General features: G+C 46.6%; 1 protein-coding gene across 1 annotated transcript; it reads left to right on the top strand.

Annotated features, from left to right (window-relative positions):
• Window positions 1–3,418: 3,418 nt before the first annotated feature.
• Window positions 3,419–9,863, top strand: LOC139050614 (inducible metalloproteinase inhibitor protein-like). The gene is made up of 3 exons (XM_070527196.1): window positions 3,419–3,561; window positions 6,280–6,592; window positions 9,300–9,863. The coding sequence occupies exons 1-3, from the start codon at window positions 3,498–3,500 to the stop codon at window positions 9,538–9,540; spliced, it is 618 nt and encodes a 205-aa protein (XP_070383297.1). The 5' UTR covers window positions 3,419–3,497; the 3' UTR covers window positions 9,541–9,863.
• Window positions 9,864–20,190: the final 10,327 nt, after the last annotated feature.

The raw sequence follows: 20,190 nt of genomic DNA, 5'->3' as shown, positions 1-20,190 counted from the left end.
CGTTTGTATGGGATTGGCGGCCGCAGAGCGTTACGCAATTCGCGGAACTGTCAAACTGATCCACAAGGCGAAAATAACTGATATTCGAAACTATAACATGTGAAAGACTGAAGAAGCCGTAAAAAAATGAACGTGGCCTGACATCAGTAAAAAAGAAACCTGGCATAGGACAAACCATGATGTATGCACTAAAAGATAAGAGGGATAATATCATAAGGAATCTCGAAGATACAGTAAAAGCAGCGGAAAAATTCTAAGCTGACCTGTATACAGTACCCAGAGGAGTCCCGATACCTCACTTAGAAACAGTAATGAACAGAATACGGAAACTCTCCTATAACTAGCGATGAAGTCAGAAGGGCCCTGCAAGATATGGAACGATGAAGAGCGGGAGGAGAAGGTGGAATAACAGTCCATTTAATCAAACATGGAGGGGGCATATTGCTTAGAAAACTGGCGGCTCTTTATACGAAGTGTATATCGACTGCCAGGGTCCCAGAAAACTGGAAGAATGCAGACATTATACTAATCCACAAAAAAGGAGACGTTAAAGAATTGAAAAATTATAGGACCATTAGCTTGCTCCCAGTATTATATAAGATATTTACCAAAATAATGTCCAATAGAATAAGGGCAACACTGGATTTTGTCAACCAAGGGAAGAGGCTGGCTTCAGGAAGAGATACCTTACAATGGATCACATCCATGTCATCAATTAGGTTATCGCGAAATCTGCAGAGTACAATAAGCCTCTCTATGTGGCTTATATAGATTACGAAAATGCATATCATTCAGTAGAGATACCAGCAGTCTAGAGGCACTACGTAATCAAGGACTACAGAACGCTTACGTAAAAAGCTTGAAAAATATTGCTACATGCGTTTGGTATTTGTTTGTTTGAACGAGGTGCGTAGGCGCCATCACTCCAGAAAAGAGGAGGAAGAACGAACTGGGCTCGCGCTGTGAATCTGACCGGTCAGCGCTGCAACCGTTGTTGTAAATATAATCTGTAAATAGTTTCTCGTCTTACTGGCTCGTCCTTCTCGTAAGAATATATACAGAGGTTCTACAGCTACCTTAATTCTACACAAGAAAAGCAGGGAGATACCTATAGGGAAATGGGTCAGACAGGGAGACACAATTTCTCCAAAGCTATTCACTGCGTGCTTAGAAGAAGTCAAGCTATTAAACTGGGGAGGCTTAGGAGTAAAGATCGACGGCAAATATCTCAGCTACCTTCGGTTTGCCGTTGACATTGTTCTATTCAACAACAATGCAGAGGAGTTACAACAAATGATTGGAGACCTTAACAGAGAGAGTGCAAGAGTGGGGTTGAATATTATTATGCAGAAGATGACGATAATGATAAATAGCCGGGCAAAGGAACAAGAGATCAGGATCGCCAGTCGGCCACTACAGACTGTGAAGGAGTACGTTTACCAAGGTCAATTAATAACAGGGAACCCTGATCATGAGCAGGAAATTCACAAAAGAATAAAAATAGGTTGGATCGCATACGTCAGACATTGCCAGCTCCTGACTGGAAGCTTACCATTATTATTGAAAAATAAGGTGTGCAATCAGTGCATTTTGCCAGTGCTGACATATGGGGCAGAGACTTGAGAATGAGTTAAGGACCGCGCAAAGAGCGATCGAACGAAGATTGCTAGGCATAACGTTAAGAGAGAGAAAGAGAGCGGTTTGGATCAGAAAGCGAACGGGTAAAGACGATATTTTAATTGACATCAAGAGGACAAAATGTAGCTGGGCAGGTCATGAAGTGCGCCGGTTAGATAACCGCTGGACCATTAGGGTTACAGAATGGGTACCAAGAGAAGGAAAACGCAATCGAGGACGACAAAACACCAAGTGGAGCGATGAAACTAGGAAATTCGCGGGCGCTGGTTGGAATCGGTTGGCGCAGGACAGGGGTAAATGGAGATCGTGGGGAGAGGCCTTCGTCCTGCAGTGGACATAAAACAGGATGATGATGATGATGATGATGATGATGATGATGATGATGATGATGATGATGATGATGATGATGATGATGGAGGTGGTGGGCCCCCCCCCCCCCCGAAAAAAATCCTGGGTACGTGCCTGGCTGGAGGTCATGAGGCATTGCGTATACAGCATTGATGCAGCATGATGCATTGCATGCAAGCATTGATGATGTAATACCTGTTGAAAGGTAGGATTCGCCACAGGCTCTACTGTGTCGCAGCTCGGTGCGATGGACGACAAACGCTCGCATAGCCCAACAGGAAGTAACTTTACTAGTCCTTTCGCTGGAGCAGGTTGTGCCAGCCGCTCTTCCCCAACAGTACCGGTCAGCGGCAGAAACGACAGCCCCGGTGTGACACATTGTGCGACACTAATATATGCCAAAAGCGATGCACACGCTTGCGACGAAGTTACTCAGCAGTGGATGTCGTTGTCGCGTCAACGTAGACTTCAATGCTGAGGCATGCAGCTGCGGCGTAAAATGGCTACACTTGAGATAGACCCCAAATTAACAGAGACAAGCTCTGCGAAGCATAAAGTAGCTTGGTCATCGCTTACTTGACAAACTTCAATTCGGGTTTTCAAGTACACAATTTAGCGCTCTGCCTCTTCTGAACATTGGGCGTTGGCACTTCGCTCGCCTGGGCATTGCCACCACCAAACGTTCGGTGGATGCCGACCGCAAAATTTCATACCAGTAAACTCAATTTCTAGAAAAAAATATATCACAAGAGAGGTAACACTAAAATCAGGGCACATCCAGAACACGAAAAATAACATTAAAAACCGTTCAAAGGACAAACTCCCCTTCATTCATGGCCTGCGCACCGCGAAAAAAAAAGGACTCTGGGAAACAATTATTTCCGCTTTTCACCAGCTCCGAGGCAACGACAACCTCATCCACGCGTCTCTCGTTGGGCCCCTTCACCTTTCACGTGGGTCAAGGACAGCGAGTAATGTTCCCTCTGACCCTGTAAACCCTGTGTATGGCCTCTTCATGTGATGAACGACTTGTAAAAGCTGCGCCCCACCACCATCTCTCGTTTAAATCCCCAGTAAAGAGCTAAATTGGCTCGAAAACGTCCTACATAATAAATATACGTTTTGATTGGAGCCACTCCTAAATTTATAGGTTACAATTCGCACGTTCAAACCGCGCGCACGTCTGTTCTTGTAGCCTGATAATACTCGTATGTAAAGCCCTGGCACGCTGCATTTGAAAGTGAGAATTAGGGCACCCAATGGCAGAGTAACGTGCCCTTGCGTTAAGATTTAGTGCTCAAATTTTATGTCGCATAAATAGCTTCGAGCAAGTCATGCGCTGGAAACATTCTGCGCTCAGCTGCAAAGCCACCTTGAAAGGAACAGCTGTTGTTTGATAACGAAACGCTTTTCCTACAACCCTGGAGAAACTCGTAAATGTGGCGTGTGTTTTTAATTACCAAAAAACAACAGTCGTCGCACAATACTGAACTCAAGCTGACTCACACACAATGTGCATCGCCGTTATTTGGGCCTTGATCACCTTTGCTTCCACGGTAACCACCCATGAATATGGTAAGCAAACTGCTCATGAGTGACGGCATGATACATAATAGTCAAAAAATTACTTTCTACCTAGGAAAGCACGTACGCTTCTACGCTTTTCTTAAACAATGTGATTGACAAGCATGAGGCAAATTGTATAAAGAAGATAAATTACGGAGAATACGTCTCCAACCCATATTACGAGTACTGCCAAGATAGAAGGCATACTCGAAGAATCCGGAATGTTTTTTGTTTTGTTTTTTTGTGCCATATATAGTTCTTTAGTGCGCTTCTAAAGCTCGGTACATGAGAGTCCTTTCTTTCGGCTCTGCCAGCATGAAGCTACCGCAACCAGGATATGAACTCAAGACCTCCTGCTCAATTGCACAAAGCCCTCGCCATTGTGCAACCGAGGTGGGTTTCCAACCCATGATCGGAGTGTCCGTTTCAGATCGCTTTCCCTGTGTAGACTGTAATTCTGTAACGAGCTATGGAAAGAAGAATGATAGGTGTAACGTTAAGGGATAAGAAAAGAGCAGATTGGGTGAGGGAACAAACGCGAGTTAATGACATCTTAGTTGAAATCAAGAGAAAGAAATGGGCATGGGCAGGGCATGTAATGAGGAGGGAGGATAACCGATGGTCATTAAGGGTTACGGACTGGATCCCAAGGGAAGGGAAGCGTAGCAGGGGGCGGCAGAAAGTTAGGTGGGCAGATGAGATTAAGAAGTTTGCAGGGACGGCATGGCCACAATTAGTACATGACCGGGGTTGTTGGAGAAGTATGGAAGAGGCCTTTGCCCTGCAGTGGGCGTAACCAGGCTGATGATGATGATGATGATGAGACTGTAATTCACAGTCACGCGGAACACGTACCCGCTCCGTCTGACACCGTGTTTGACGTAACGGGAGCTTCCAAACCTTAGCGCTACTGCGCGCATTTTCTGCAATTTATTTCATTATCAAATCCAAAAGATTAGAGCAACTCGCTCGCTGCATCACATGCTGAAAGATATCATCAAAAAGCCTAGCGCCTCCGTACGGAATAGCACTCCGTGTAGGCTATGACATGCCAACGCGAAGCAGCTTCCCATTGCCACTGCTATAGAGAAATACGAGGATGCCCTCGTTCAGCTAGCAGGAAAATGATGAACATAATGCATTTATGTGTGTGTGTGTGTGTGTGTGTGTGTGTGTGTGTGTGTGCGTGCGCGTGTGCGCGTGTGCGCGTGTGCGCGTGTGCGCGTGTGTGCGTGTGTGCGTGTGTGCGTGTGTGTGCGTGTGTGCGTGTGTGTGTGTGTGTGTGTGTGTGTGTGTGTGTGTGTGTGTGTGTGTGTGTGTGTGTGTGCGTGCGTGCGTGCGTGCGTGCGTGCGTGCGTGCGTGCGTGCGTGCGTGCGTGCGTGCGTGCGTGCGTGTGTGCGTGTGTGCGTGTGTGCGTGTGTGTGTGTGTGTGTGTGTGTGTGTGTGTGTGTGTGTGTGTGTTTGTGTGTTTGTGTGTGTGTGTGTGTGGGGGGGGGGGGGAAACAAACATTGTCATTAATGAGCCTATATATATAAAAGGCGAAGGCCAGTCCGGCCAACCGAGTTCGCGCACCCAGGCGTACGCAGCGTCACCGACACACACACACGCTGTAGCGATGCAGCCCGCATTGAGCAGGTTAAGCGATGAACAGGTGAGGAATGCAAATTATGGACGCATATATGTATGACAGTCAAAGGCGAGCTGCAACACAGAATACAAAAGAAGCATGGCACGTAATACTGAACCGCACAGAAATGCAACTAATGGATGCAAGCTGTCGCTACATAGTGGTTACTTTTGAGTGCGACAACTAGTATTCGTGAAACGTGCCTGAGAATAGGAATAAGTAAATCATAACACTCTATTGAATTCGGGTCATAATTAGACACCCTGACTGCAACCCTCAGCATAGAAGAATAGTTTTATCTCTGCTATAAGTTTTCTCTGAGGAGTAATGAAACCTGTACAGCTGTAGCCATTGCTAAAATAACAAATTTGCAATGGCTCATTGCGTTCGAAAGGGGAACTATAAAATGCCACATTCATGTTTAAAGGCGAAATCGGGAAGTTGAGATAGATCCACGCAGTGCTAGTTATTGTAACGCTGCCTTAATCACACGCCACCCGAATACATCCGTCCTACTCAGACATTATATGGTAAAAAAAAACTAATAGGTTCAGCAGTAGGCCGGATGACGCAGTAAAGCTAAAGGCTCCACCTGCATTAAAAACAAGGGACAGTAGAGCATGAATATTGTACCGAATAAAAGAAAAAAAGACAGAAAAATAAGTATACATGAATTACGAAATACATATATATACATAAATCGCGGTGCCATTGAAGACAATAGACCACCAGAGGAACGTGGCACACGGGGTTGCTGTTTTTCAATAGCTGATCGACATATTACATACACACTTACATGCAGATTCATAAATTAAAAAGAGAAAGCTATGCAGCAATGTTTTTCGCGTGTAATAAGGAAATAGAAGGGTTCCTGACACGCGTTTCTTTCCTACAGCAATAATCATTTGAAATCAGAGCAATGCGTGTCTTGTTTCTGCTGATGGTCGTCCCTTCTCCATAATGCGCTGTAATTTACTTATATGTAAGCAAGAGCAGCTAGCCCGATCTTTCGCTTTAGACTGCTTACGATGAAATAAGAACAGAAAAGAATGAACTTGCTCAGAACAAAAATCGCACCTCTGCACCTAACTTACGCAGGTGATGCCACCTCCTGCGGCATCGGGGAGGTGCCCGCGGGAGAAAGAGCGCTTATGGACGCCTTCTGCAATCCCGACATCACGCACCCTTCCAAGCTGAACCAGCTCTGGCGCTGCGTCTGCGACGCCGGCTACGTGCGCAACGCTTGGGGCCACTGCATCACTTACAAGGAGTGCGAGATGTGCAACTCACTGATAAACCACGACTTCCACAGCTGCGAGTCCGCGTGCCCCCTGACTTGCGGCGAACCGGTGCCCACGAGGTGTTCGCTCCAGTGCGTGGCTAGGTGCGCCTGCCCACCGGGATACGTGCGGTAAGAGCGATCCTCCCCGCGCACGGTGGAGGAGGATTCGGAAAGTTGTTGCACGTTCGGGAGTTGAGCTGTGTCCTGGTTTCAGGAGAAGAAAAACACAGAACACGTGCAGTCTTTGTGTGTGTGCATGCCTTTTGGATAGGCTTCAGCTTGCGGTCGTAATGAGCTGTTGTATCACTTTATTGCGACAAGCAATGTTCTGGATTAAAAAATTAAATTAAGGGGTTTTACGTGCCAAACCCACTTTCTGATTATGAGGCACGCCGTAGCGGAGGACTCCGGAAATTTCGAGCACCTGGGGTTCTTTGACGTGCACCTAAATCTAAGTACACGGGTGTTCTCGCATTTCGCCCCCATCGAAATGCGGCCGCCGTGGCCGGGATTCGATCCCGCGACCTCGTGCTCAGCAGCCCAACACCATAGCCACTGAGCAACCACGGCGGATAATGTTTTGGATGATAATCCTGTTTGTGTTATGTTTGTATCTAACTGCGCTCGTGCCACCTTTGTGAACAGAATGTCGGCTCCTACGTGCGTGCCGCTCTTTAATGACACGCACAAAAAAGAGATCTATTAGATTTACTACGGTGCGGGGTGGTATGAAACCCGCGTCAGATATGTTCACATAATATCGTCTGAATATAATGCCACGACCTTGACACAACTCACAGCCACTCGGTGCAATCCGATGCAACATGCTAAGCATGTTGGGTTGCTGCCGAGAGAAGACGACGAAGGTGCCAGGACAGCTCCATCAAAGATCTACGCACTATATATTCATACTCAACCTTTGCAAGGTCTTAGCGGTGCCGGCAGTAGATGGCGCAATGCGTTCAGAGGAAAGCGTGAGGGAGACGTAAGGCTATTCTATATAGTTCATATACATGGCACCTTTGGGCGTTGGCAATATGCTAATCACATTAACGTCGACAGTCCACCTCGATTCCGCAGCACTTTCTGCCGAAATGTTTTTTGTATACCGCTCTCATCACGCATAGCCAGCTACGAAGGTTGTTTGGAACATTTTGCTAGCGGTAAACCGCAAAACGCACAATTGCTACGGAGAACTGTCCTGCTAGGAACAGGTCTACGAACAATAAAGTACTGGCTATTGCTTTAAGTTGGAGTGACGCGTTCTCCAACTTCATTTTTAAGAGTTCTGCTGCGTTATTCTAGAGGTATCTTGGCTTACCTATTACCTAAACAAATAGGATTGCATTGCGATGGAGGGAATAGTTTGTTGGATCGAGTACTTAGGAAATGGCATGAAATACAGCATAGAAAACTACCCTTGCGAAAGGAAGTTTCTTTGTCTAGCTTCGTTCTCACATTGTATATATGATAACCTTGTGGAAGGAGAGAAAAGAAATCCTCACCTTGAAAGATATGGTATACGAAAACACGGTAACAGCTGGACCAGGCTCAGTTTTCTAACTGTAGTTAATTACACTCAAACCTATGTTCAATATGTATGTTATATTGCAGTAAACACCTTTCAATAACCTCACATCATTCATTCTCAAAACCATTTATTACGATGGTTGCAAGACTAAACTAGTCATATCAGCGTAATAATTAAGAGTTATATGATAGACGGCTAGGTAGGTGAAGTCAAATGCTATGTGAAACCTGTAATGCTATTTCTGGTTGTTATAGCACCAACAACATCAGTAGAGAAGCCAGGCAAGCGCACACTTTGGCAACAAACAGATAGTTTCGAACACATTCTGAGAGTGGCTGCTGTTGTATATGTTACGCCATTTTCAAGAATTCCTGCATTCGTAATGGGCAGCCTATGAAATCCGGTTGCTTCCAAGGCACCCTGACATGCGCCAGTCACGTTCACCCTATGCGTGCATTCCCCACCTGATATTTTTTTCTATGCTTTCAAAGAATTCATGTTCGGCTACAAAGAAATTAATAAGCATAAATCAATGGTGCCGAAACTTGAGATGGCAGGCCCATGAGCCAATTTCTTTATGTATGTATTATCTACTATATCTATTATACCCAATCACCCATTTAAGCTTAGTGGTTACTTCACACTGAACATGCGATGCTTCGACAATGATACAACACCTACAAGCCGAATATAACATTAGATTCCCTGAAATTCCCGTGCTACTTTTCCACTTTCTGCAATGGCCATAAACGCATGATTCTGGTCGTCCGCTGTTATATTTGTGATGCCCACATACGAGCTGTGCGCCGTCCCCCCGCCACGCATGTAAAATTGGGAGCCTGAACTCCCACGCGCCCGTCAGAGATAGACCTTGAGAGAGCTTTTAAACCACCGGCAGGTGTAGCCAAGAAGGATTACTGAGGCAAAGTCTAACAGAAGATGTGTGCGCGTAGCGTGCAAACAGTAAAGAGTCGTAGGTGCTGAACAAAAAAAGCTCAGTCGCAAAGAACATTCATAGATCGGGCCCGCGCTAGGGAGCTCGCGGTGAGACTTTTTCGCGCATCTTAATTTTCACACGAACCTCTGAACACTTCAGTGATCTCGACGAAATTTGCAGCATCGACGAAATATGCTATTGGAAAATTTTTCCCTCGCCGTCAAGGGGTTCACGTGGTCCTCACGCAGTTCTTAATGCACGTATATACGAACCGTTCTCGCTCATCTTCTAATCCCCATTTATATAATTTTTTTTGGCCTTGCCAACAGCAAGCCAATTAAAGAATACGGTGGATTATTTTCTCGCAGTGCAAGTCACGAGGAGGACAAGTGCGTTCCCGTCACCCAGTGCCCCCCGATTTGCCCCGTCAACTCCACCTTCAAGCTTTGCGTGCACGGGTGTACGCCCCAGTGCCGCCAGAAGGCACCCGCCGCGGACTGCACACCTTCGTGTCACAGGGGCGAATGTGTCTGCCAGGCAGGCTACGCTATGGACATTATAAACAGTGCATATGTATGTGTTCCGTGGGACAGGTGTACTACGTATTAGCGCTACCTTGTTTTCAAGACAAGTGTAGGGGCGCCAAGCAGTTGAATGTATGCCCAATGTAACTTGGTGTTCGGGCGAAAAAATATGTAGTCTATCTGATGTCTTACAGCATTTCCTCATTTCACGATAGCATGCCGGGATGTGAACACTAAGGCGCCTGCGCCACGCTTAGATGTAGGAAAATGATTCCCGCCTGCAGAAGAAGTGATAGAATTATCCCAGTGGGATATTTTTCTCAGGCTTCTAATCTCTTTCTTTCCAAATTTTACATAGGGTTTCCGTGAATGAAATGCTCTGTTTATTGAAATAAATGATTGAGTTGACATTCTGCGTAAAATAGGAATTGAAGTTATCGAGAATATTTATTTTCAGCTTACTCTTACTGAAGGGAAAATGCGTTCCGTGCATACGCAGCTGGCAATGCGTGGCCAAGCACTCTCTAGTAATGAACGTCTCCACGTATTTTGCAATGAGTGCCCGATATTTTCTTTTTGAGCTTCCCTTCTGCATTTATAGCACTGTGAAACCTCCTATACAGCTTGAAGACGTTTTTCTATCATCTGTGAAATTCGTTCCTAAACCCATTTAATCTAAACCGTTTTTACAGAAGCGTTGCAGCGCAGAGCACGCCGAGTAACAGATAGAGTGTTGGCACGCCAACTATTTGGCTCTACGTATTAATCTTTGATTACGCTAAGCTGCGGCCTCGCTGAGACGCATCTGTTGGCACTGCGTATGCCCCGGCTTTTCGTCAACCTACGCTCTGCCATACATGCGCTAGAATATGCGAGAGAATGTGCTACAGTTGAACACTGTTTCCTCACACTCCGCACGCTTGCGCGCACCCAACTCAGAAACATATGAAAATGTGGAAGCTTTTTGCACAATATAGAACGTTATTTGTCTTTGAAATAGATGCAAGTAGCAGTTAGTAAGCTGTGCAGCCTTTAGAACTCTTTCTCCGGCTTCGCTATTTGTGATGCGTTGGGATTAGGAGGCAATATATATATATATATATATATATATATATATATATATATATATATATATATATATATATATATAGTCTTCCCATGCAGAGCAAGGCGTGCCGACAAGAGAAGAAGAAGAAGTGGCGTTGCTTGGGCGCTTGGCCCTCGATCATCGTTTCCGGGCTCACGCGGCGACCGCTGCAGAGCTGCATGTTGGTACCCCGCATGTCCACCAAAATGAGCGCAAGTATTCTGTCACGGAACGAGAGCGCCTAACGCAGGCTTGGGCAATAGCAAAGTTTCGCCCATACCTAATTGATTGCAATTCCCGCGTAATTACCAATCACCACGCGCTCTGCTGGCTCTCTTATTGAAGGACCCTACAGGGCGTCTTGGGCGTTGGGCATTGCAGTTGCAAGAGTACACTTTCTCTGTAGTGTACAAATCCGGCCGTTTACATCAGGACGCCAACCGCCTGTCCTGCCACCCTGTTGACCCACCAGAAGCACTAGACCTCGAGCCCGACGCCAGCGTTATGTTCATCACAAGCTTCCTCAACATTGGCAATGAATAGCGCTGTGAGTTGGCCAGCGGTTAAGCTTCCCAACTCCTGATCCTTCCCTTCGTCTCTTCTGTATTTCCGACGGAACCATGTACAAACGCAACTTACGCTTTGATGGTACTGACCTACTGCTGGCCGTACCGGGGCACCTTCAACGCACCGTGCTTCAACAACTCCATGACGCGTCAATTACTTGGGCATCTCGGTGTTACTCGCACTTTTGGCCGAGTCCGGCGCCACTTCTCCCGGCTCTATATATACGGCTCCCGTGCGCCGGTATGTGACTGCTTGCGACCTGTGCCAACGCCGGAAGCCCGCTCCCATGGCTCCAGCTGGGCATTTACAACCCATTGATAGTCCCACTGAGCCTTTCTTTTGCGTGCGACTCGACTTATTTGACCTTTTCCCTTTCTCAACTAAGAGCGACAAATGTGTTTCGGGTTGCAAGCGATTACACCACACGCTTCGCCATTACGGGAGCTCTGCCTACAACTGGTGCCACTGACGTCGTGGATTTTCTCCTACACAGCGTTATCCTGCACCGCGGTGCTCTAGGTCAGCTCCTGACGGATCACGGACGTTACTTCTTGTCAAAGGTTATTGATGATATCATCCGCCTATGCTTTACTGAGCTTCAAATAGCCACTGCATACCGTCCACAGACTGACGGTCTCACATAGCGACAGAACAGAACGCTTACCGACATGCTAGCTGTGTACGTTTCTCCAGGCCGCCAGGACTGGAACGTCGCTCTGTCATTTGTCACCTTCGCCTACAATTCGTCCCGCCTAGACAGTATAGGTTACTCACCGTTTGACCTACTGTTTGACCATGATCCCGTTTAGCCTTTGTTGAGGGTACTTCCACAAGTCACTTACTTGCACACAGCTTATCCCCACGATGCGATTTCTATGGTAGCACAGGGCCGTTAGAATGACCGCACTCACATCACTGATTCTAAGGCTCCCAAAAGTCCCGCTACGATGCGCACCATACGGACGTGCAGTATTTACCTGGCTCCCTCGTGCTCCTGTGTTCACCATCTCGTCGTGTGGGCCTATCGGAAAAACTTCCGTTGCGATATTCAGGTCCCTCCCAAATCCTGCACCAGCTTTCGCATCTGACGTACGAGATTGCTGGCGAAGAGCCAGGTCCGTCGTCCGTACAGCTAAGAACCGATGTTGCTCATGTCTCCCGTTTAAATCCCTACGTGTCTGCCTTTGCAGGGCCATAATCGCTTCCGCCGGGTCAGCGTGCAAAGCCGGGCGGTGTAGTGACGCGATGTAAACACGACGTGTAGAGAAGAGACGATGAAGAAGAAGTGTTGTTGCTGGGGCGCTTCGGCTGCCCCATGTTCCAGTGGAAGCTGGAGCCTTCGACATTCGCCTTGCATAAACACTCGTGCGTATCTTCTCCCCCTCGCAACAATATATATATATACGGTATATATATATATATATATATATATATATATATATATATATATATATATATATATATATATATATATATATATATATAGAGAGAGAGAGAGAGAGAGAGAGAGAGAGAGAGAGGGAGACAGCGAGTGGACCTGATGGTGGTTGGCTGCTACCACCGGGAGTTGAACTTTGGTCATTGAAGAGACAGGACGTGTGTCGAGTGAGCTCCTGACCAACACTTTGCAATGTGGTGAATCCGGATCATAAAGAAGGTTCTACGTAATGTCAACGCACTCTTTTCGCATTTAGCGCTAAATAGCCACTTATCTTTATTTCGTTGACCCAAGATTGCCTAACCACGAATACTTCCAGCAACTGCTTTATTACTACTCATAAATCAGTCACAGCGACAACTCCTCTCCCCGTCGAAAAACGTAAAATAAAATAAAACGTAGTATTCTTTGCACGCGCACTTTCTACTTTTGTATTTCTTTTCTTGTATTGAGTGTTATACAGCGCGGACTGCAATGAAGATATTAGTTTGTGCATTATCTCTGTATTAGAAACATAGACATCCACGAAAGAGCCAAAAGCTATTTCGTGACCACCACGGACCTGAAACCCGATTTTTCATAATGTTCGTGTGATAACCTCAATCTGTGAAGACGTCGCAGAAGTATTTCCGAGAATGAATGGTGCGACTGCATCGTATATAGTGTAATTTGACGTAACTTTCAAGATCACCGTATGTTAAACAATGGTGTGATTGGTATTCTGATCTGCATGTTTTTTTTTTCTTTGGAGGATAGCAATCCAGTTCATTTTAAGACAAAAGATAAAAAGAGGTAAGAAGAATGCAGGATCATGAGGAACAGTAATATGAAGAACGCCCACATATCAGTTGCTCACTAGATGTCAACTGAAAAAAATAAAATCATGCGGCGGTTAGGCTCGGCCTACCCGTCCCCACGTGGGAGCGGCCCGCAGCTCTGCCCTAGGGCAAAGCTTCTCAGGACCTTGTAATTAAAGTTCTTTGTCTGTCTGGCTGTCTGTTAGATGGGTATTATGACATATAGGAACATTTAGGTAAATGCTCATCAAACTAAGAATTCCATTTCATTACACTGAAAATATCACGTAAGAAGAATTAAATAAACCTCGCGGCAAACCTGAATCAATAAATATTGTTGTTTAATCGAATCGGATTCCCTGTTTTTTCTTTACTTGTGTAACAATGATGATTAATTATGGTTACCTCAGTGCGAAGTTGATAAGTGAGGCTCCTTACAGCACGTATTTAATAACATACAGTCGGATCTGCCTACACTGTGAACCTTGCAATGTATTAATGTTAATAAACTTAGGCAAAGAATACATCAAGCCTTTGAGCCTTCTTGTGTATGGGCAACCAAGAAGAAAAAGCACTTTCTCAGCCTTACAGAATATGCGTGATGGATTTCACATTCTGTATTCGGAAGAAGGCGCACGCCACATGTTTTCAAAGGTGCCAGTGAAACTTTCCATTGATGTTTTGTGTATGCAGCACACAGCCAAAGATTTCACTGCACACGTTAGGCACGCCACCTTAGCAGCTCTCTCCAGCGTTCGCCGAAGGTTCGGAAAAACAAAGGTCAATAAAATTATTATTCTAATTCGGCACCACAGTGCTATCTGCAATGCAAATATTTGCATTCATCGCTGCCTGCTATCTACTATTCTCACTGAAGCTGTTCACAAGTACATTTCCTCGGTACTCGCGCTCTAATGAGACACGAAGCTTGACACTAACATTACACAATCTAAATATCCTCAGAATTTATCATTTATTTTGGAAGTGGGCTCCTTCAAAGCTATTCACATTGTTCAGTCTAGAAAGTGAGCACGCGAGTACAGAAAGCTCCTCCATTTCTTAAGTGTACTTGCGCTAGGTATACTTTGTGCATACGTGCTTTGGACAGCAGTATCCATATGGTATCGTAGAACTACGGCAGTAAGTTATCAGAAGGTTAACGTGCTAATGAGCCCAGAAATATTCAGTAGCTTTCCTATACGTTTATGCGCTGATAAAATCCTGAACATACATTCTATCGTGAATTCGTCTAGCATTCTATTGGTTAACCGCTAGGCTAAAGTGAGCTGTGCGAAGCGAACTAGAAACTGACACTGTTGCTGGGCAAGCAATACCATATTTACGTATTGAAGCGAACTGTCCAACCATGAGCTTTCTCGAGACGGAGTTTGATATTGCTACAAAGGTAAGCAGGCTTACTGGTCTTGTTTTAGTTGCTAAGGCACCAGGCGGAGAAGGCTTACAGTTCGAGACCCACTGGAGATCACGGCATGGCGCCTACGGCATCATCTTGAACAGCGTTTGCATTGCATTCGAGGCCAGCGTTCTACTTTCCATACTCTACGACGAGTTAACCAAAGGCGTCTTTTCGGTGGCCCTATTCAACATCATGCTCATCGTTATGTGCGTCAAAGGAGCCGCCGGCATGACGGTCTACGTGATCTTCAGCCGGAAGTTCGTGTCCATTCTCAACGAGATGGCCGCATTTGAAGAGTACATCCATTACCAACCGGTCAGGTATGCTCACGGTTGGTTTACGGCGCGTTGGCTTTGGGAAGTGTCCCGATGGATGTCAATAATCGCGTACGTCATGAGTCGGTACGCCATGTACCAAGAGTTCTCCGCGGTTCACACAACGTCCACAGACGCTGTCGCATCCTCGTTCTGTTCCGTGGCGTCCGTTTTCGTCGTCTACTTCGCTACGGCTGAGGCTCACTCCTTGGCCAGACTGATATACTACGTCCTCTCGGATTACATGCGTCACCTTTCTGCTTTAGCACTCCTTACGGCGAAAACTGAGAGTGCTGCTTGCCCTGGAAGAAATGGTTATGCCCTTCTTCAAGATATCCGGCTCAAGTATCTGAAGTTGAGATTCATCGCTGGAAGACTCAATGAGATACTTCAGTTCTCCACGCTTCTGTCCGTGACCTTGTCACTCGTGGTTCTTTGCACAAGTGCTTACATTTTCACACACCCCGGCGAGTTTTTCAGGAAGGTGTTTGCGGCATGCTACTGCGCGCACATACTGCTGGAGCTTGTGGAGCTTGTGCTTTCCTCGACCAACCTCAAGGACCAGGTAAGCCATGCCCCTGATGAAGAGACAAAGCGGCAGTTTCATTGAGAAGCTATGGTGTATAATGTAGTGTCATGGTGTCGCTATCTTCTCTGACATTTCTACAATAACATTTGGCTAGTTTACATGAAAAACACCAATAAAGAGATGTAACTGTAGAAGTAGATCATGTGTATATAGTTTCTACTGAAAGCTAATGTTAACAGAGGAACTGCAGTAGTATGATGTTTCCATTTGCATTTCCTGCCCGATATTGAAGAAAATATTTGTGAACAAGAGCATAGCCTCTTTTATAGCTAGAGCTCTAAGGTATCCCTATTTCCAGGTAAACGCGCGTGTTGATAATGGTGTCAGCGAGGCAATTTGATACCTTGGTAATGAAAGAGCGGAGTCTTTTTTTTCTTTGCACGCGTGCACAGCCTAATGAAAGCTATGTGCGTGTTCTTTTTTCTTAAGCCCTCTGATTGGTTGAAATGTGAGTTACTATTGCGATAGCAATTAAGTGACACTGCAGACGCATTTCCGCCGTTGTCATCGGCGTTGTCGTGACGTTCCATATAAAGTCCAAGACAATTAAGCGGAAGTCGTATGTTGTAGGTGCGAGTGAACACGTGCGAATGTGAGCACGGGATTCTTTTCGAGCGCGCAAGGGAAAAAGGCGTGGAGAAAGCGCGCCGCCTTCTACTGCGCGCAAGGAGCCAGATGGGAGGGGGGTAGTTCTATTTGGGCAATGGCTTCGTATGGCACAGCTGAGCACGGCCACGCGAGGCCTCTTTCGAAAGCGATCCGCGATGAGTACAGAGTCCTGTTGCGTCGTGGGCTGGTAGCTTGGTGTGCGCTGTGTCATCGCCACTTAGTTGGCGTTGAAGCGCGAGGCAGCATGAAGGTCCATTCAATCGCTGCTCCTGCCACTCTTGATCCCACCGGCATTTTCACAGCGACCAACCGCGCTCATCGAGCCGGCTGTGTTTTTGTCTTGGTGTGCGCGCGTGACACCATGTTTGTTAGTTTATTTAGTAAGGGAACGTTTACGAGCTTATACGGGCGATGAAACTACAGTCCACACATTTTACAGCTGTCAACTACTTTGCTATCGCAATCAACAGTGCAACTTTCTGGAGAAAATGGGAGTTTTTTTTTTATGAGGATGCCTAACTGGGCATTAGAACTTGTGCTGACTCCAACCAAATAACTGAGTTTTATTAGCCCGACGTTTCGGAGCCCATTCGGCTCCTTCTTCAGGGGGTTGTTCTTCGGGGGGTGGCGGTGTGCCGCTTTTAAAGCGTCTTTTTTGAAGAAAGGAGGGGGGGGAACACGGGAGGTGGGGAGACACTCCACAGACGGAAAGGTGGGGGGGAACAAAAGGAAAGGGGGGTTGTGTTGTTGACCGCTTCCAAGGCGCTGCGATGACCGGTGCTGGGTGGAGTGCTCACGAAGGTGCCCTTGATGGGCCGCGGGGGGGGGGGGGGGGAGGGGCGGTTACAGGGTCGCGCCGACGTTCTGTGTTGGTGAAACGAGCGGGAGTCTACCTGGCTGTGCGTCCTTTTCTTCTTTTCGTCATGTCGCCAAGGCCATGGACATTGACCGAGGGTAGGTTGCCCTTCACACGGTTTATGTTATTCTCCGTATTCTGAATGTGCCATGACTCCAGTAGTAGTCTCTTTCGCCAGTTCGTTTCTGTTTGAAGGATTTCAGTTTCCTTGAAAGCAATTTTGTGGTCGGCGACTTCAGAGTGTTCAGCGACGGCGCTGCGAATACGGTTGAATGTCCTGACGTCGTTCTCGTGTTGTCTGATCCTTTCTTTTAGATTTTTGGTTTCCCCGATGTACGACGCCGGACAGTCAGCACAACTGATTTTGTAGACGACGCCTTGAGCTTTTTCTTTTGGTGGACGATCTTTTGGTTTAGGGAGGAGGATATTGAAAGTGTTTATTGGTTTGTGCGCCACTTTGAGGCCTTCTTTTTTTAATATTCGGCTGAGCGCTTCGCTGGTACCTCTGATGTACGGGATGGACACTCGCTTCTGGGGTTGGGGAGAAGTAAACGGCTGAAGGTCCCGCATTTTGCTTCTTTTTTGTTGTCTGGTTGTCTTTCGAATGAAGTCATCTGTGTAGCCATTCCTCTTAAGTTCGTTGAGAACCGTTCTCTTTTCTTTCTTTAGATCCGATTCCGATGAGGAATGAGTTTCGGCTCGTTTGAATAAAGAATTTACAACAGACGCCTTGTGGTTTGCCGGATGGTCGGATTGGAAATGAAGATAGCGGCCTGTGTGGGTTGGTTTTCGGTAGACTGAAAATTTTAGAATGCCGTCTTTTCGTGTAACTTGTACATCTAAGAATGGGAGTGATCCGTTCTGTTCGCGCTCATATGTGAACTGTATATCCGGGTCTATGGAGTTTAAGTGTTTCTGCAAGTTTTCGACTTGGCTCGTCTTCACGATGCAAAAACAATCATCCACGTACCTGAGGAAGACTTTTGGTTTCGGGAAAAAAAAAGTATTTAAAGCTCTCTCCTCGATGCTCTCCATAGTCAAGTTAGCCATGGCAACGGAAATTGAGGCCCCCATAGGAGTTCCTTTAACCTGTTTGTAGTAGCTGCCTCGGAAGGTGAAATAGGTATTGGACAGGCACAGTTCGAGAAGGCGGCAGATCTCGTCTACACTCAAAGGGGTTCTCTCACTGAGCGTATCGTCACGTTCCAGTGCATCTCTAGTTGCGGAAACAGCCAACTTAATGGGTACTCTTGTGAACAGAGAGATTACATCAAAGGAGACCAGACATTCATCATCTTCGATACGGATTTTTGATGTGAGTTTGATGAAATTCTCGGAGTCGCGCACGTGCGATGCTGTCCTTCCGGTGAGTGGTGATATGATCTGATGCAAGTAAGTGGATAGTGATCGTAGTGGGGAACACGAAAAATCTACGATTGGTCGTAAGGGGATTCCGGGTTTATGGAGTTTTGGCAAGCCGTAGAAAGCTGGAGCGGATCCGTTCCTACAGATTAATTTTAGGTAGAGATTTCGAGAATTTGGGTGGCTGCGGAATATTTCAATCAGCGTCTTGTTCAGCAACGACTGAGTTCTCGTAGTGGGGTCCTTCTTTAGTCTCTCGTAATCTTGGCTGTCAAGTAGGGCGGAAGCCTTATCCTCGTAGTCCTTTATGTTCAAAACAACGATTGAGTTCCCTTTGTCCGCCGGTAGGATCACAATGTTGGTATCTTCTTTCAGCGTTCTCACTGCTTTTATTTCGTCGGAAGTGAAGTTGCGTTCTCTTCTGCGGTTGTTATTGGACATTATTATGCCGATTGCTTTCAGTCTGACCTGTTCCCGCACTTTGGGGTCTAGTTGCTGGATGCCGCTCTCAAGGGCGGCGATCATCTTGGGGAGGGGTGGGTTATCTGTCGTAACATTGAATTTTTGACCTTTTGCCAGGATTGAAGTTTCTTCGCTTGTGAGCTTTCTCGATGATAAATTGGTTACTGTGTGCTTGTTTAACACTCCTGTTTTCTCGTTTTCGTTGATTAGGGAAGAGAATTTCTTCTTCTGCGTTTGACTGTGTTTCATTTCCTCTGAGGACGCTACGGCCTTTGCAAACGATTCAATTGATGAAAAGAGATGGGGTACCTTGTGTTCAAGTTGTCTTCTGGCGAAGAACGCGTCGACTTCTTTCTTCCGGATCACCATGTGGCACTCATGTATCCGTGCTGTCACCAATCTTTGCTGGGCCTTGTCGATGATGTCCCGGCCTTCTGGTGTGTTGATTGGTTGGCGTAGCTGGAGACTTCGTGGCACGACGTTCTTGTCTTTGCATTTCCGGGTGAAGTCTAGGTGTGTCTTGAAGGTGGATATTCCTTTCACTGCTTTTATATAGTTCTTTGCAAGTTGCACTGCCTCTAGCCCGAAGTCTGCACGTAAAGACTTGAAGCTAAACATTTCGACAGAATTGCCTGTCTGGTTGGGAAATTGATTAGAACTTGTGCTGACTCCAACCAAATAACTGAGTTTTATTAGCCCGACCTTTCGGAGCCCATTCGGCTCCTTCTTCAGGGGGTTGTTCTTCGGGGGGTGGCGGTGTGCCGCTTTTAAAGCGTCTTTTTTGAAGAAAGGAGGGGGGGGGAACACGGGAGGTGGGGAGACACTCCACAGACGGAAAGGTGGGGGGGAACAAAAGGAAAGGGGGGTTGTGTTGTTGACCGCTTCCAAGGTGCTGCGATGACCGGTGCTGGGTGGAGTGCTCACGAAGGTGCCCTTGATGGGCCGCGGGGGGGGGGGGGGGGGGGGGGGAGGGGCGGTTACAGGGTCGCGCCGACGTTCTGTGTTGGTGAAACGAGCGGGAGTCTACCTGGCTGTGCGTCCTTTTCTTCTTTTCGTCATGTCGCCAAGGCCATGGACATAGACCGAGGGTAGGTTGCCCTTCACACGGTTTATGTTATTCTCCGTATTCTGAATGTGCCATGACTCCAGTAGTAGTCTCTTTCGCCAGTTCGTTTCTGTTTGAAGGATTTCAGTTTCCTTGAAAGCAATTTTGTGGTCGGCGACTTCAGAGTGTTCA

Source organism: Dermacentor albipictus, chromosome 10 (genome assembly GCF_038994185.2).
Source record: "Dermacentor albipictus isolate Rhodes 1998 colony chromosome 10, USDA_Dalb.pri_finalv2, whole genome shotgun sequence".
In the NCBI taxonomy this organism is placed as follows: domain Eukaryota; kingdom Metazoa; phylum Arthropoda; class Arachnida; order Ixodida; family Ixodidae; genus Dermacentor; species Dermacentor albipictus.
Note: the sequence above shows the minus strand (reverse complement) of the source record. Positions and strands in the feature narration are given on the sequence as shown.

What these genes read in the sequence shown, in the direction of transcription:
- LOC139050614 (XM_070527196.1), top strand. Translation starts at nt 3,498, where the DNA reads ATGTGCATCGCCGTTATTTGGGCCTTGATCACCTTTGCTTCCACGGTA. An exon ending in GGTAACCACCCATGAATATG is followed by an intron (nt 3,562 to 6,279) that starts GTAAGCAAACTG and finishes TAACTTACGCAG; the next exon opens with GTGATGCCACCTCCTGCGGC. An exon ending in TGCCCACCGGGATACGTGCG is followed by an intron (nt 6,593 to 9,299) that starts GTAAGAGCGATC and finishes ATTTTCTCGCAG; the next exon opens with TGCAAGTCACGAGGAGGACA.